The sequence below is a fragment of the Manis javanica genome, chromosome 8 (genome assembly GCF_040802235.1).
Source record: "Manis javanica isolate MJ-LG chromosome 8, MJ_LKY, whole genome shotgun sequence".
NCBI lineage: Eukaryota > Metazoa > Chordata > Mammalia > Pholidota > Manidae > Manis > Manis javanica.
Genome location: NC_133163.1, coordinates 29,591,838 through 29,608,622, shown reverse-complemented (window position 1 = coordinate 29,608,622; position 16,785 = coordinate 29,591,838). Strand labels below are relative to the sequence as shown.

General features: G+C 41.5%; 1 protein-coding gene across 15 annotated transcripts in view; it reads left to right on the top strand.

Moving 5' to 3' along the window:
- The window catches only part of SIPA1L1 (signal induced proliferation associated 1 like 1), a 394,992-nt gene that overhangs the window by 363,423 nt on the left and 14,784 nt on the right, over nucleotides 1-16,785 (top strand). For 14 of the 15 annotated variants that reach the window (XM_073242187.1, XM_073242190.1, XM_073242199.1 and 11 more), the window contains 3 exons: nucleotides 626-1,068; nucleotides 13,874-14,113; nucleotides 14,881-15,046. In XM_073242187.1, the coding sequence (XP_073098288.1) occupies nucleotides 626-1,068; nucleotides 13,874-14,113; nucleotides 14,881-15,046 (849 nt within the window). The remainder of the gene's footprint in view (nucleotides 1-625; nucleotides 1,069-13,873; nucleotides 14,114-14,880; nucleotides 15,047-16,785) is intronic. The other variant, XM_073242201.1, reaches the window with a different exon arrangement.

The window sequence follows — 16,785 nt, the reverse complement described above, 5'->3', positions numbered from 1 at the left end:
CCAAGGTCATGAAGACATACACTTATGTTTTCTTCTAAGAATCTTATAGTTTTAGCTCTTACATTTAGTGTTTTTTTTTGTCTTTTTGAGTTTATTTTTCTATGTGGTAAGGATCCAACTTCATTTTTTTTGCATGTGTATTATCCTGTTGTCCCAACACCATTTATTGAAAAGACAATTTCCCATCGTTGAATTAACTTGGCACCTCTGTGTAAACTTAACCTTTAAGTACTCCTTAGAAAGCTGTCTCCTAAACAGACACTAACTAGGGAAGGAAAAGGGGGTCTCTTTAGGAATAAGTCTTACATTCCTCCTTCTATTTATGCTTGAGCAGTACAACTCTTAGAATTCAGCATATTTCTAATTAAAATGATCTCAATACTATTGATACTTTCACATCAGTCAATGAAAAATGGATTCAAAAAAGTCCAATTTCAGTCCTCTCTGCCCTGGATACTTCTAAATCAGTGTGTCTAGGCCCTTCCTGTCTTAGTCGGGTTTGTCAGTGGGATTTGTGTGCCTTAGAGCCCCGCACCAGGGACCGTGCCGCAGGGTCACTCTCGCATTACTCCCTGGTGTCCCACAAGCAGAGCCCGTCCTGAAGTACATCTTGCTCCCCTTGCAGTCTGATAGCCACTACTCGAGCCACTCTAGCAGCAATACCCTCTCCAGCAATGCATCGAGTGCCCACAGTGATGAGAAGTGGTATGACGGGGACCGCACAGAGTCTGAACTCAATAGTTACAACTACCTGCAAGGCACCTCCGCAGACAGCGGCATTGACACCACCTCCTATGGCCCCAGCCACAGCAGCACAGCCTCCCTGGGGGCTGCCACGTCATCACCTCGCTCAGGGCCAGCCAAGGAGAAAGTGGCACCCCTGTGGCATAGTTCCAGTGAGGTGATCTCCCTGGCAGATCGGACTTTGGAGACAGACAGCCACGGCATGGACCGGAAAACAGAATCCTCCCTGAGCTTGGACATCCTCAGCAAGAGCCAGGCCGGCTCCAGCCCCCTGACAAGGGAGAACAGCACTTTCAGTATAAATGACGCTGCTTCCCACACAAGGTAACTAACTGCCTGTCGCTTCCCAGCCCAGCCCTGAGTCCAGTTTGCAGCCTCATCCCACTCCGCGTTGTTCACTAGCATATAAAGAAAGGAGGTTTTTCGTGTAGTAACAGTTATTTTTATATACTTAGCACCTTTGCCACCCAGATACCTTCTTCCTGTGATCCTAATGCATTATTTTAAACTGTGAAACAAGTTTACAGATTAGTCTTTGTGAAGTTGTATTTGACTTATAAAAATTTTATGTACGCATATCAGAAGTAGGAAGAATTTCATGATTTTGGCTTTCAGCTAGTGATAGAGAATATGAGTGGAACTGTGTTTTGAAGACATTAAAAGAAAATCTTGACCACATTTTTTTAACAGAAAGAGGTCTTTCCTAGGACTAACAGCATTATTTATAATGTTGAACACATCCCGTACACTGCCTCTCTCTCAGAGAACATCACTTACCCAGTGTTTGCATGGTAATTTTTTTCAGTAACTGGCTCCTGACAGTGATATGTTGGGGGTGGGGGTGGGGATCCAACAGAAAAGGGTAGCTAGGACTAGACACCCCATCTACCTGTGAGAATAGGAAAATACACATTCCCCTGTATCCTTGGAGATCACTTTGGTAGGCAAAATATATGCCATTTTTCATTTCCTTTTTGGATTTGAGCCTAAAATCCAAAGTATGATAAGAGTCTTCCTTTTAGGAAGGAAACAGCCCGTGCTATCTTCTTGGGCCTGTTGATCTCCATGGTGGTTTCCCCTTTGACCTTTTTTTGTTGGCAGCCATTGATCAGCTTGTGTGACAGCATCTAACTTACTGTCTTCTGGGCCTTTTTTATTATTATGCCCTAAAGAAAATAGCTGAATTTCAAATCTGGAACTCAGGCACATAGTGTGTCAGTAAACCCCAGATAATCTTAGTGAGAGAGGAGACATTCTCTATTTCATTTGGATTTTTTGGAGTTGATTAGTTAAATATTCAGTTCTCTCATTGTCTCTGTGTTGTTATGGATTAGGTTTTTGAGCTTCCCATCTTTTAAAATTCCAGACTGGCCCCATGTTATGAAGCATTTCATGAGTTTTCTTTCAGTTTACCACTACCACATTGCAGTAACAAAAAATGACAGTGACAAATCTGGAAACTACACAATCCCCAAAGCAAAATGGCAGTTGGGAAAATAGTTTCAGTGTTCTTGAGTACCAGGCATCCAATTAACCTTTTGACAATACAGAGAGTAAAATGTTTGATTCAGTGGGCTAAGGAAGTATTTGGAAAAGCAGAACATGGGCATCAAATACCATAATAATGTGACATAGAATCACAAGACTCAGAATTATGACGCTTACTTGCTGTTTGGGCATGCCCCACCCTCCGCGTACCCTCTGCATTGCCTCCGACCATTTTTCAGTTCAGAATAGTTTCTCTCTAGTTCCTAGGTTTGGCTTGACTCCTCTCTCTTTGGTGTTCAGTTCTTCATTTTGAAAGGAGGATATTCTTTTAAGAGGGATACTCCATCTCTGGTCTAATTTGATGGCAGGAGAAAGTCAGTGATAGAGGTCTTATCTAGAAAGGCATCATCATGGAGTAAGGTTGAGAAAGGAGTAGACCTCTGAAGCTGAAGCATGAATGTCAGCTGTGTCATCTAACAAATCCCTGGGGATCTACAAAGTTCCCCCCTGGAAAGTAGACACCTGGCCTTGCATTATCTGAATGTGCTGACTGGAGCTGCCTGAAGGCCTCAAAGGATTATCTGAATTTTCTGCTTCAAACTGACCAGGCAGAAATCATTTGAATCATCATTTAGGCATAACTCTTCTGTTGAAAGTCAAACTTAGTGGAGAAGAGAAGAATGTGGCCTTCCAGGGACGGTGTTAGGGCTTCCCACCCACTGATAGGTTGAGTCACATTCACTTCTAGACTCCGGTAAATGGGGTACTTTGACTTCAGTCTGTTGATCTTGGCAGAGTGAGCTGGATAATCACCTTTAGCAGACTTCCTTTTCTGAAGAAAGAGGGTCTTAGGCACCAAATGCATGTTTCTAGACAATCTAAAATTGGTGCAAATTAGAGTGTTTGTGTCCTCGGAAGACAGGAACAGCAATTAATGTGGCGATCTCTTGACAGTGCATGAAAGAGTTTGTACCTGGGACTTGGTGACAAATCTAAATTACAGTGATTATGTTCCAGTGTGCATTTCTGGCTGGGCTGTGTTTCTACCCCCTGTCCTCCAGTCTCCCTGTTGATGATTGTGCAGGTTTTCTGTGGCATCCCATGAGAACTGCGTTAATAAGTTGGTAAATTACATAGAGTTGTTATAGTCCAATGTCATTAAGAGAAACCATATATACTGATAACATTCTACAGTTGAAAAGTCTTTAATTGCTCTGCAGTGTTGCTCCCTAGAATATCTATGTGTTTTCTAACAAGTTTGGAAATTTAGGGGGAGATTTTTGTTTTTGTTTTTCTTAATTGCTATTTCACTTTCAGGTATTAAACCACTCAAAAAATGACTGGTGGTGAACTTACAGGAGATGAAGATAGTTCAGATTTTGATCGAGTCTCACCAGCTGGGTTCAGGTTTTAAAAGTTCTGGCCTTGGCAGTGGGTAGTGCCAGCTTTGTATAGTGACCAAAGACTACTTAGTTCACATACAGGAGCTCTAGTCCTGCTAAATAGTGGGATTGCCAACGTCAGAACTAGATTTCAAGCACAAATTACAAAGCTAAAAACCCCATCTTGTACTTGCACATAGATCTTCTCCTGTAACATCCTGGCCTGGCCTGAATGTCCAGGCTTCTGCATCTCATTAGCCAGCCCTCTGCGTCTTCCTCTTGCTTCCTGAGGCCACCTCAGGGCTCTGTAGCTGATTAATATCCAGTTATATATGGTCACAAACATTATGTTGCCATCCAGTATTGGAGGATTTCTCACCCAGTATGTTCATCTGAAGCATTCTGCATATCATGTGCCACTGTAAGCATAATAGACAGGTGCTCGATACATTTTGATGAACAAATAGAATGTTTACTTACATTTCCTTAATGTAACTGATATACTCATTTTTTGCCTCATAACTCAAGGCCCCCACTAATAAACCAGTCCAAAACTAGTGCATCCTCAACTCCTGACTCCAGAAAATCACTGCTTCATTTCAAAGCTAGTAGTTTAGAGATCAGTATTTACACAGAGCTGTAGTACTCTTAGGACTCTTAGGTGTTTGTAACAGTGTACGTAAAGTCCTTGGACAGCAAGAAGTTGCAGTCATTTCTGTGTAAGATTTTTTTCAATCTGCAAGATACAACAGGGAAGGAGTTCATAAGCTTATATGCAAATACCAACCAGTATCTGGATATAAGTTGGTCAGTGTCTGCCATTCACCATAGGGGCTGATTTAAGTCCAGGAAAAGATGTCTGCCTACAGTTGTCACCACCACCATAGAGTTTCATGAATGTGCTTTTTCTGGTTGACCTAATAAGCTAGCTATTCATGCCAGAAAAACTGTATGCTTCTTAAAAGTAGAGGTAAAAAAGGGCTTCTTATATTTAGTTTACATTGAACACTAAGGCACACCTCAGGCTACCATAACATACTGGAGTATGTGTGGGGCCCTCTGTGTGTGTATTCCAGCTGATGTGTTTTAAGTTTTGTTCTCTGCCTTCTTTGGCATCCTACGTATGTGAAAAATATACCATCCTTCTTTGTTGAGAAGTTATTCTGTCATCTTTATCTGTAACATTTCCTTCTTAAATCTCTTCTGCTTGGATTTTTTTTTAATTACTAACAATTGCCTCTCATCTACATTTTTTTCTTAAGTTGAGAATATTATTTTTCTGAATTTCATGGACTAATTCATAAAAAATGCAGCCTCTAAAATGACAAACCCAGAACTTCAACATGTGGTTGTCTGTGCTTACCTTATGTTTCTGGATCATTTTCATCGGTAACTTATGCTTTGTGGCCCCACACACAATGAACATTCAGGACAATATTTAATTTTGCTCTTATACAATGGAACTCCAAGTCATCTCTCCTAAGCTGTCTTGCCCCCATTTCTCCCATTTCTCCCAGCTTATGGGAGTAGGTGATTTCATCCTACTTTATAATGTTCGGCTAACCTCAAAGATTGAAAAACAGAACCACTGTGGTTGAAATTCCAAGTGAACATTGAGGAAATGAGACCTCTGTCAAGCCACAAGTGTTAGATTGCCTGATGCTGAGCCAACCAACAGAAAGTTTATCATTACTTTGTTCTACAAAGCAACTAATCTGTTCATCCAGCTGATAGGGAAAGCCCAAATTCCCCAAATGCCATTGAATCATAAGACTAAGAGGAATTTTGAGAAGACAGTCCATTCCTAGTCATATGCAAACCATCCTACCAGGATGAGAATTGTTTAAAAAGGTTAGGGTGGAAGGTAATGTCAGGAAGAGAGGTTCCACAACTTTTCTGAGTAATTTCAGAACTGAACAAGTCCTCTCCTCCTTCAAAATTTTGTCCTATACATTCCTATCTGAAATTCTTCTAGCTGCAGCTTAAAGGGACACTTAAGAGAGAATAAATGGTTTTTCTGAGCTGAGTCTTATATGAAGGTTTTTAAAGTCTTGATTGTAAAATTTGTAGATAACAACAAGAAGCGATTTGAAAACAAAACAAAACAAAATTTTTTTTAACAGCCTTCCATTTCCAGGCAAGTCAAGAGCAAAATGTAGGGAAAATAGATGTTAAATCCTTAGATCCAGGTTCAGATCTTACTCAACCACTGATCCAGCCACGTGGCCCTCAGCCAGCCGTGCCTTTTCCCTGAGCTTGTTCCTTATGTGTAATCTAATACCTGGCCCACTTACTAAATGGTTGTGTTTTATGTTTAAGAATGAAAAAGGTTATCAAATCTGCTGCAAACTGTCAATGTCCTTTTCAGACAAAAGGTTTTCTGTTCTTTCTTTTTTAAGCTCTCCGGCACCTCCTTAATGTAGTTATTACTACTTTGCCTTCCACAAACATGTATCTCCCATGACCCTAATAACTATCCTTTAGGTGTCTCATTCTGTAATTGTATTTTTGCTTCTGAAGTTTCCTGCTTCATTTTATTTATCCTTTTTAAGATGCCAAAGCTAGACATGACATTCTTCTCAGCTGTGCCTGAAAGATGGCAGTGCTCACAGCTGTCTTGTTAGCTTCCTATTAACTAGCTCAGTGTTGCTGACTTGTTCAGCTTGTGGACCCGAGGCCTCTTGTGCTGTGTATGCCTAGCAGCTCATTTCCCTATGCTTTATGTATTCATGTGTCCCTGTACATACTAAATGTCTTCCTGTGGTAGATGAACAGTTTTCTTGACTTCAGTCAAGAAGTCACTTCAGACTTGGAATATCCCCACTGCCAGATTAAACATTCCTACTCCACTTTTCCCCCAGTGCTTTAGAATTAGTGTTTCCTGAAGCCCTCCTAAACTGTAGAGCCCAGTCTTGGACAGAACTAGCTGGTGCTGAACACAGTGGGAGGAGTTCTCCTTTGTCATCGTCCTCCACCTTACCTGTTGCCCAGTGTCTTATTTATTTGTACAGGTACTCACAGGAAACCCGGTCAGCTCCCCTCCCCTTGGTATCAGGCCAACGTTCAGCCTTTGTGCAGATTGTCATAGCCATTTGACAGGTGCCCGGTTGCTGCTCTCTCCCCCCTGAAAATACCATCCTTAGCAGGCCTTTCTAAACTTCCCTGTGTCGTGCCTGAACAGTAGATGACTCCGAGAGATTCCCTCGGCAGCTTTCAGCAGCATAGAGTGGCAGGCAGATGTTTCCTCAAAAGGTGGTGGTCTTGGTGGTGATACAAAAGAGCAGAACCCTTTCCCAGGCCCCCTTAGCTTTGGCACTTGGGCCTCTGACTCACAGCATTCAGGCTGCCCATCCTTTGTGGCCCATCCCTTTGCCAGGTGATAAGCAGACGTCGTCCCCCACCTTTTGTTAAATGGCACTCGCTGCCATGAGCCGTTTCTGCAGATGGGCCACCTCGCATCCTTTCCCATCAAGTTTTACCCCAGCTGCACATGTAAAGTAACCAGGATATGGTGCCTTTCATGCATGTTCTCACCTGAGCATCAGGTCAGGATGAGAAGCTCGGGCTGATTCAGCGTCCCAGGAGCTCAATTATGCCACTGCCTCTTCTCTTTTTTTGTGAGGCTGTATGTATGTGTATCCTCTTCCTTTTCAAACTTCATGTCCTGGAATGCCCTAAGGAATCAACAGGTAGTCCATTTTTAGAGAGGAAATGCCTGGTAGTTTAGATACGAAATACACCTAGTGGTCTCCGCATGTGGGCGCCAGGGGGCACCCTGGCGAGACTCCTCCTGGTTCCAGTGTGGCCATACTCACAGTCCAACGCAGTTTGGATACAATATAAAAAGTAACAGCTCCTGCAGTTGTCACTTGCTAACATATGTACTGCTATTCTCTTTCGGTTCCATATTATTGGCTCATTACCTTCTTACACAATTCCTGTGGAGAGGTCTAACTAGCCGTGGGTAAAACGGAATTGCGCTGTATTGCATTAACATGAAATCTCTAGAACAATGAAAAAATCCAGCCACAAAGTTCCTCTTTAAAAAGTGCGAAGCTACCAACTTCATTTTAGTTGTTTTGTCATTAAAACCACTGAAGATTCTCAGGGGAAGTGTGGGGGTGCACATCCCTCCACGGGGTTTGGGGCTAGCAGGGTCATCAGTTTCTAGGATCCCCACCCACAGCTGGGCCCAGGGATAGGGCCACAGAGGAAGGAGGCCACCCACTTTAGAGTGGGAGGGGTCGAGGCATTCATGCAATAGTTCTTAAAGTCTAGGGACATGAGAATCCTTTTAGGGTGTGTTAAACTACAGATTTCTGGGGCTCTAAAAGATCTGACGTAAGGCAAGGAATCTTCATGTCTATCAACACCTGCAAGTGCCCTCAGGCTGGAGAAACACTGCTCCAATGGCTTCACCTTCTTGATCTTGACAGTATGAGGTTGGACTCTTGACAGTCATAACATGAGTAGTTCAACTGATTAGTTCTCAGTTGGTATGCAAACCTGGGGGAGGTTTTGCCAAATACACAACCTAGTTACCACCCCAGCTCTGTTAAATTAATATCTCTGGGATAGGGCCCAAGAATGTGTTTTAAAAGCTACCAGGTGATGTTCATGCACTCACTGAATTAGAGGCCATGTGTACCAAAGCACTCACCTTGCTTGTGAGGTGTATACATTAAAAACTACCAATGAATTTTACTCATTTGTTTTTGCTTTTACCTCTGTTCCCAATCCAGTCAGTTGTTAAGTAGGGCTGTCTTGATTGTAACCACTAGGAAACAAAAGTGTGCTATTATTTCACACCTGGGAGCTAGGGTCAGCCATCATGTTCACAGATAAAACCAATAATCAGGGTGTATGGTCTTATTTAAACGATTATCTTTTTAAGAAATACACTTGTTAAACAGAAGCAAAGCCTGTAGATTTAATTATTTCTCGCAATAAAAGTACAGCGACATCCAGTTTTAAATATAGTATGAGTAAAATACACAATCTTCTTGCATAACTTTCTCTTACATTTAAAATGGATGGCTAATTAACTTACTCTCATCAAATATTGACTGAGTGCCTCCAATGGCCAGGGAGGCATAGAGAATATAGTAGGGGACAGACAGGCAAAATTTCAGCCCTAATGGAGATTACATTTAACAAGGAGGAGAAAGTCTATAAACACAATGATGAAGTTAAATGTATAGTGTGTTACATAAATGCCAAAGAGAAGCACTTTGTTCAACAAATATTTTGCTCAGAGTCTACTGTACTCTGGCATTGTTAGACATACAAAGATAAACCCCTGCCTTCAAAGACTTTGTAATCTAGTACAAAAATTTATTGAATGCCTCTCAGAGAAATAATGGTAGTAATTAAATTCATGCAGGAAGAAAAGAGCTCCAAAACCATATATGCTGTATGTATTGCTCTCCCCTTTGATGTTTCTAAGCCTTTTCTATAACATCCCTTTTATGCAGTGCATACACTATGGCTAAAACCAACATAGTTATTTTGTAAAACATGGAAGAATGATCTGTAAATTAATGGATTCTGCAATTTACTTTCTGTTCTCATGGGTAATTATTTCTATTTTGACCACACGTTTAGTCTTTGAAGGTCCTGGCAGCTTTCACCAGCATAGATACCAAAAGTTGTATCCAGATACTTGTTGCTGAGAAATATAAAATACGGGCAATTCAGATGTACCTCTGGTACAATGGTTTTCAGAGTATGAGTTAGGAACAACAGTATCTCATCTGGGAACGCACTGGAAGTACAAATGCTCATGTTCCCCAACCCCACCCCACCTACTGAATCAGAAACTCAGGTGGGGCCTGCAGTTGTAGTTTAACATGCTAAAGTGTGAGAAATGACTCTAGTAGTTCAAAAACACTTGCACTGATTTGTGGATACTACCCAAGGCAGGTGAAGCAAGCACACTGATTAGCCAATATGGGACATGTGTACTTTAGACTCTAAATTCATTGCTACTCACTTTACTGGGACCTGCTTCAGGCACTAACCACAGTTGAGGCATGGGGTGTCTCCACATCTCTGTTATAATCTATATGAGGTAGGCGTAGTCCGGTGAAAAAATCTGCAAACCAAAGATTAGATGTCCCTAAATAACAAAAAACCAGAAGTCCTTCATATTCTGCTAAGGTATCCCAAAGGCTACACTTTGACCATTTCAGGGGCTTGTGTGTGTATTCCACACTAATGCATGTCACTGTTAATCTGGAACTCCCGGTACTGCTCTCTGTAAATTTGTCTGCTTCTGTGTCTTATCCTGCTTCCTTTTTTCTTATGATTTACCTTTCCACATGTAGTCTCTTTTCCATAACAAAGACCTATTATTTTGTTTTTATTGATTTAATGTACTGCATTCATGGAAGAATTTTGCATTCCTTGATTTTAAAAGTGAACAAATGGGCCTTGATATGTTATGTAGAGGTAAAAACTAAATGGGATTTGTATTGCTTTAAGTTATGTTGTCCTTTGAAGTTTTGTGAGAGGTTCCTTCTTTCCCCTCCAGCTAGAAAATTTGGGGAGGGGAAAGTTGTTAGAGGGATTAGAGTCTAGCTAGTCTTTCTCTTATTTTTATTTTTTATTTATTTATTTTTTTGCATGTTTTTTGTCAAGTTTGATCCCAGTTCCTTCTTACCTATAAAAAACAAAAGCCATGGTTATATTCGATCTGAAGTAATAAGGCCCAATTAGGGTGGAAAACCTTCCAGATCACCTTTGTTCCGTGTCCTGTTCTTCCCCACGCCCTTGGCCCTGCTCTCTCCATTCTGTTGCAGAGCCTTGTGGACTGAAAAGGCCTTCTTCTTCCGGATCTTCTACTTTTATTTTTGTGGCTGTGTTTTCATTCAGGTATAGCATACTTATGCAAAAGCACACAGGTCATAGGCCTACATCAGGGTGAATTTTCATAAAATGAATATACCCATGAATCACTACCCATAGCAAGAACTGGAACATTACCAACATCCATACACCCTTCCGCCCACTTGCCTTCCCCAGTCATTCCCACCTCCTCCCCAAAGTAAGCACAGTCCTGAATCCTAAAATCATACACTCATTTTTCCTATTTTGTGGCTTTATATAAATGGAATCATACCATATCATTATTACGTATCTGGTGTCTATTAGGTCAACATTACATTGGTGAGATTCATCTATATGTTGCAGGCGACATTACTTTATTTTGTTGCCATATTATACTTACATTGTGAGAACATACCACAATTCATTTATCCATTCCACTGTTGAACATTTGGCGTGTTCCCAATTTGGATTATTAAAGATTCTTGTACATGTGCTTTGGTACCCATACCTATATGTGTGCATTTCTTTTGTTTGCCTAGGAGTGGCATTGCTATGTCCTAGGATATACGTACGTTCAATTTTAGCACAGACTGTGAACCAGTTTGCTGAAGTGATTGCAACACCCCCACCAGCAGTGTGAGAGTTCTACCTGCTTCATACCTCTCTTGAACTTGATATTTTAAGTCTTTTTAGTTTTAGTGATTTTGTCAGGTATGTAGTGGGCCCTTTCTGTGGCTTTAATTTGCATTTTCCTGATAACTGGTAATGTTGAACACTACTGTTCATTGGCCTTTTAGATATCCTCTTTGAGAAATTCCTTTTCAGATCTTTGGCCATTTTTCCTATTGTCTTGTTGATTTGTAGGAGTTAGTTATGTATTCTGGACAGGATCCCACTGTTGTAGATATGTTTTACATATATTCTACTCTGTGTCTTTTGACAAATAGAAGTTCTTACTTTTAATGGGGTTCAGTCCTTTCCTTTATGATCCTATTAAGAAATTTCTGCCTCTGTCATAAAGATGTTCTTCCATGTGACAGTCCAGAATCTTCAGAGCTACCTTTAAATACACAATCCTGCTGGAATTGATTTTTAGGTAAGGCTTGAGGTGGAGATTCAAGATTCATACTCATCTCCATAATATTATTGTCTCAACACCATCAGGATGTAGGGTTTAATTTGTGTGGGGATATTTTTGTTTGTTTTTTACTTAGTTTTTATAATAAACTTTTACCTTAGAATAGTTTTGATTTGCAGAAAAATTGCAAAGATAGTCCAGAGAGGTCCCATATATCCCTCACCCAGCTTCCCCTGTTGTCACCGTCTTCCATTACTGGGGTACATTTGTTATAGTTAGGAATCAATATGGATGATTATTAACTAAAGTCTATACTCTCAATCAGGACCATTAGTTTTGACAAGTGGAAGAGCCGTTGAGGAATGCTTTGAGACCACATCCTGCTGATCCAACCTTCAGTAACAAAGTTCATCCTAGTAAGAGTCAGCCAACTTTGGTCTCAGCCTAAGCTGGAGAACTCAGCCGGGCTGGAGTAGTGTGAGCCCAGGGCCTGCGAGATCACCGGGAAGGAAGTGTGTGATCCTCCAGTGAATGGCCTTCCAGCTTGCAGTCAACTTAATCTCTCACCCCCAGTGTTGAAAATTCTGCCTTTCTGAGTTTTAGAATGTAATGAGTAGGATGCTTTCTCCTTTAGTCTTATAGATTTTAGTTTTGTCAACTTTTCCCAAGGTTTAACAGCTTTTTAATTTATTTTTAGTCACCATGCTGCACATTACATCTCCAGGACTTATTTATCTTGTAACTGGAAGCTTGTACCATTTTGGCCAATTCACCCATTTCACATGCCTCCTCCCCCCATCCCCCACCTCTGGCAACTACAATCTGTTCTCTGTTTCTGTAAGCTAGATTTTTTAAGATTCCACATATAAGCGAGATCATACAGAATCTGTTTTCCTCTGTCTTATTTCATTAGCAAAATACCTTCAGTGTCCATTGATGTCATAAATGGCAAGATTTCTTTATTTTTTATGGCTGAATAATATTCCACAGCATATATACAATGGACACTTACATTGCATCCATGTCTTGGCTGTTGTAAATAACACTGCAGTGAACATGGGCTTGCAGGTACCTTGCAAGTTAGTATTTTCATTACCTTTGGATAAATACCCAGAAGTGGCATTACTGGATTATATGGTAGTTCTGTTTTTTATTATGGTGGGAACCTCCAAACTGTTTCCCATAGTGGCTGCATCAATTTACATGCCACCAACAGAGCATAAGGGTTCCCTTTTCTCCACATCCTCACCAACACTTGTTATCTTGTGACATTTTGATAATAGCCATTCTAACCATTGTGAGGTGTCACCTCATTGTGGGTTTTGATTTGCATTTCCCTGTTGATTAGTGATGTTGAGCATCTTTTCATTTTTCTATTGGCCGTTGTCTTTGGAAGAATGTTTATTCTGATCCTCTGTTTTTTAATCAGATTGTTTCATTTTGTTTTCTGTTGAATTGTAGAAGTTCTTTATATATTTCATATTAACCCCTTACCACGTATGATTTGCAGTTATTCTCTCCCATTCTGTAGGTTGCCTTTTCATTTTGTTGATGGTTTCCTTTGCTGTGCATGCAGCCTTTTAATTTGATGTGTTCCACTTGTTTATTTTTGCTTTTGTTGCCTTTGTTTTTGGTGTCAAGTCCTAGCAACCATATCCAAGGCCAGTACCAGGGAGCTTTGCCCCTGTGCTTCTTGCTGAAGTTATATGGCTTCAGGTGTTATGTTCAAGTTTGTAATCCATTTTAAGTTGATTTCTGTGTATGGTATAAGATAGTAGTCCAGTTTCATTCCAATGAACAGCTTTTTAGGTAGTCAGTGTTACTTCCAGTTGTCTTGGGGAAGGAGACCTCAGTGTGCCCCTTTGGCCTTGGGTGGGAGTGTGTGGAGAACTGGCTGCCTGACCCAGCCTCCTCTCCCCTCCTCAGCCTGGGCTTGTGGCACATCACCATGACACCTAGTTCTGAGGAAACCGAGCCAGCCAGCCACGGAGACTGCTGGACCTTTCGGTTGATTTTCCCATTACTTGCGTCTTCTACACTTAACTATAACAGACTTGAGTGGGGCCAGCTCGTTTCAAAGCATTCCAGACAGTCTTCAACTTTTTAACTGAAAGTAGAGACTAAGCCTAGTGATGTTGGCCCCATCTTTTACTTTGACAGCAGACATTTAAATTACAGTGAGAAAGCAAGGAAAGCCAGCCAGCCAACCCCATTAATGTTTTATGCAGTACTCACCGTTCTTTAACCCAGCCATCACCCCTATCCTGGAGGACACTTTTATAGCTGACGTGTTGACCCCGGGGTGCACACATGCACACCTGGGTTGTTTTCTCTTTGTCCTGCTTCTCCTCAGTACCATGAGCTCCCGACACTCCGCCAGCCCAGTTGTCTTCACCAGTGCCAGAAGCTCCCCTAAAGAAGAGCTTCATCCTGCCACCTCCTCACAGCTTGCACCTTCCTTCTCCTCCTTGTCCTCATCCTCCTCCGGTCCTAGGACTTTCTACCCTCGCCAGGGTGCTACTAGCAAGTACCTGATTGGATGGAAAAAACCCGAAGGAACCATAAACTCCGTGGGATTTATGGACACAAGAAAGTAAGAATTCTTTTGCTTCTCTAGCTGGGTGGTTTGCTTTTCATATGACAGAGAAGAGAAAAGGCTGAAGCCATTTCCTACAAGGGGAGGCCAGGCTTGGGGCTGGGGAGGGGTTGGTTTGGTAGGGAGATTTTCTTGCCTTTTTTTCTCCCTAAGTAAAACTTGTCTTAAATGCTTCCCCAGCTCATTTCTTAAATAAGATGTATGGTAAAACATTCCGGTTTGAGAATCGGAAAGAGTATATCTGAAGAACAAACTTCGTAACACTTGACCCTCTCATGCCAACACCACACTTGTCTCTTTGCTGATGCTAATCACAGCCTTCCATGCAGTTCCTAAGTGGGCCTGGAGGCCCAAGAGGAAATATTAGAAAGTGACTACCCTTGAAGATAATGAACTTTTTGACAAAGTAGTACAGCAAAAATAAATGATTCATTCAGTTATTTCATTTTTGTTTGTACAAAGGTTGCATTTGGGTTCATACCCCATGGTCTTTTCTTTGTAAGCCTATTGTTAATTTTGGCTTAGTAGAGCTAACAGTTACCTGTAAAAGAGTGATGTATTCATTAGATTATTTGTGTTGCAAATTGGTTCTGTTTCTTTAACAAGCATTTATCCAAGTAGATTGTAATGTAGTTGAACAGAAGTAATTCTTCTTTTCTCTCCTTTAATATTTCTCCAGTGACTTACATGCTTCAGAGTCCATCATCATGTCCTTAGGCAACCTTGTCGACTTAGTCTCTACTACTTCTTCCCTTTCTTTCAAGGCGTCATCAGAGTGATGGCAATGAAATAGCCCACACTAGGCCACGTGCCTCAACCAGGGACCTCCGGGCATCCCCTAAGCCGACCTCCAAGTCCACCATTGAGGAGGATCTCAAGAAACTCATTGACCTTGAAAGCCCAACGCCTGAATCCCAGAAGAATTTTAAGGTACAGAACAAAACTTGCAGTAAATAGCAGTTAGCAAAGGCCCGCTGGGCCGGTCCACTTACCTCTGTTGTACTCTCCAGGAAGTGCTGGTTCCCAGTTCCTCTTCATTGGCTCCCTTCCCGCCACCACCCACCCTTCCTAATAATTAGTAGACAGTGTTTTCCAAATCTCTCACTTCAGCCACACCTCTTGTCTGGATTTATATTAGCCTTTTTCTTTCTCCAGTGTACCCTACTCACAGCGCACATACTACACTCTTGAGCATTATCATTCCAGTGTACCCTACTCACAGTGCACATACTACACTCTTGAGCATTATCATTCAGATGGCATGGTCTCTCAGAGCTCTGCAGACACACCTGTGGCTCCCCTGTTCACAGAAACCTTTCTGTAAGGGCTTTAGTGCCTTTTGTCCTAAGATCCCCTCCTCCAAAAATACTCCCAGTTCACTTCCTGCCCTGTGATCTCACAGCCCCCTGCCCTGGCCAGGCAAACCTCCTGGCAGTAAGACATGTGTTCTTGAATCAATCAGAGGAACTGCCTGATGGACACCCACCCCTAGTCCCCAAAAGCCACCTCTTCGGTCCAGCAAATGTAAGTCTACACACTTACCTTTAGAACTTCACAGACTCTTTAAGAATGCTTCTCTCATTTCCTTCTCACAATTCTTGAAAGCCTTCTCTGAACCTTGCCTCCCTCCCCATCAAGTCCCAAGCACATGCTCAGAGTTTATGTCATCGGTGGCCAGACCTATGCATGACCATATGGAAGGGTTTGTTCTGCCCACCTCAGCTTGGAGGACCCCTGAAGCCTGCTGTGGTTCTCTGCTTTCTTGGCCTCTGAAGTGTGCAGTGCTCTCAGAGTTGGAAGCCGATTTTGTTGACTGGGGCCCAAAGGTGTAGGTGTTTCTGTTTGCAGTATAGTGGTTAGTCTCAGGAGAGGGAGTCACCCCAGGAGGGTCATGGCTGCAAACTTTGTCCTGTTGTATTCTCTAGGTTCTTAGTTAAGTGACTTAGAGTCTGCTGAAGTGATTAGAAACTTAATTTAGAAACAACTTTGAGAATTGATAGAAAATGGAAGCTAAATTATTTCCTTGACCAGTTACATTCATCAAATTGTGATCAGTGGACAGAAAAGCATGCCCAGCTGGGTGAGCTGTGTGGTCTTGTCCCTTTCGGGCCTCCTCATCACCGTCCTGGTATGTGTGCACACTTCCATGCCTCTATGCGCACCTGTGTATATTTTTTTCCAGATAAGTCAGCTACACCTCCTAAACTTAAAAATCAACACTTTATAGAAATTAAATGTACTTCAAAGGCCATTTTGGAGTTTTGCTGAAAAATAAATGATTTATTAGCATAGACATTAACATCATAAATCATTTTAAAGACTTGCCATTCTTGATTTCTGTAATTTGTGTTTTATAAGCCAGCACTTAACAGTGACTCATCAGCCAACGTACAAACGGCTCCCATAGCAACCTCAAAAAAGATAGTGCTTGGAACTTTCTTTATCCATCACAACCCAAAGAGGTGCATTAAAATGTTTAAGTACCAGTTTCAAAATAAAAATTATTTCAGATTTTTCCTTTGTGATTAGAGGAAAATAAAACTTGCCCTGAAAGGAATTTTTCCACCAATTCTTAGTTTAACATTTTTGGAAAGGGGCTAGCTCAGAGCTTTCTTCTTTTGATTTACTTGTGCAGTGGAAATAATTGAAAGCAAATGTCTGTTTTGCCC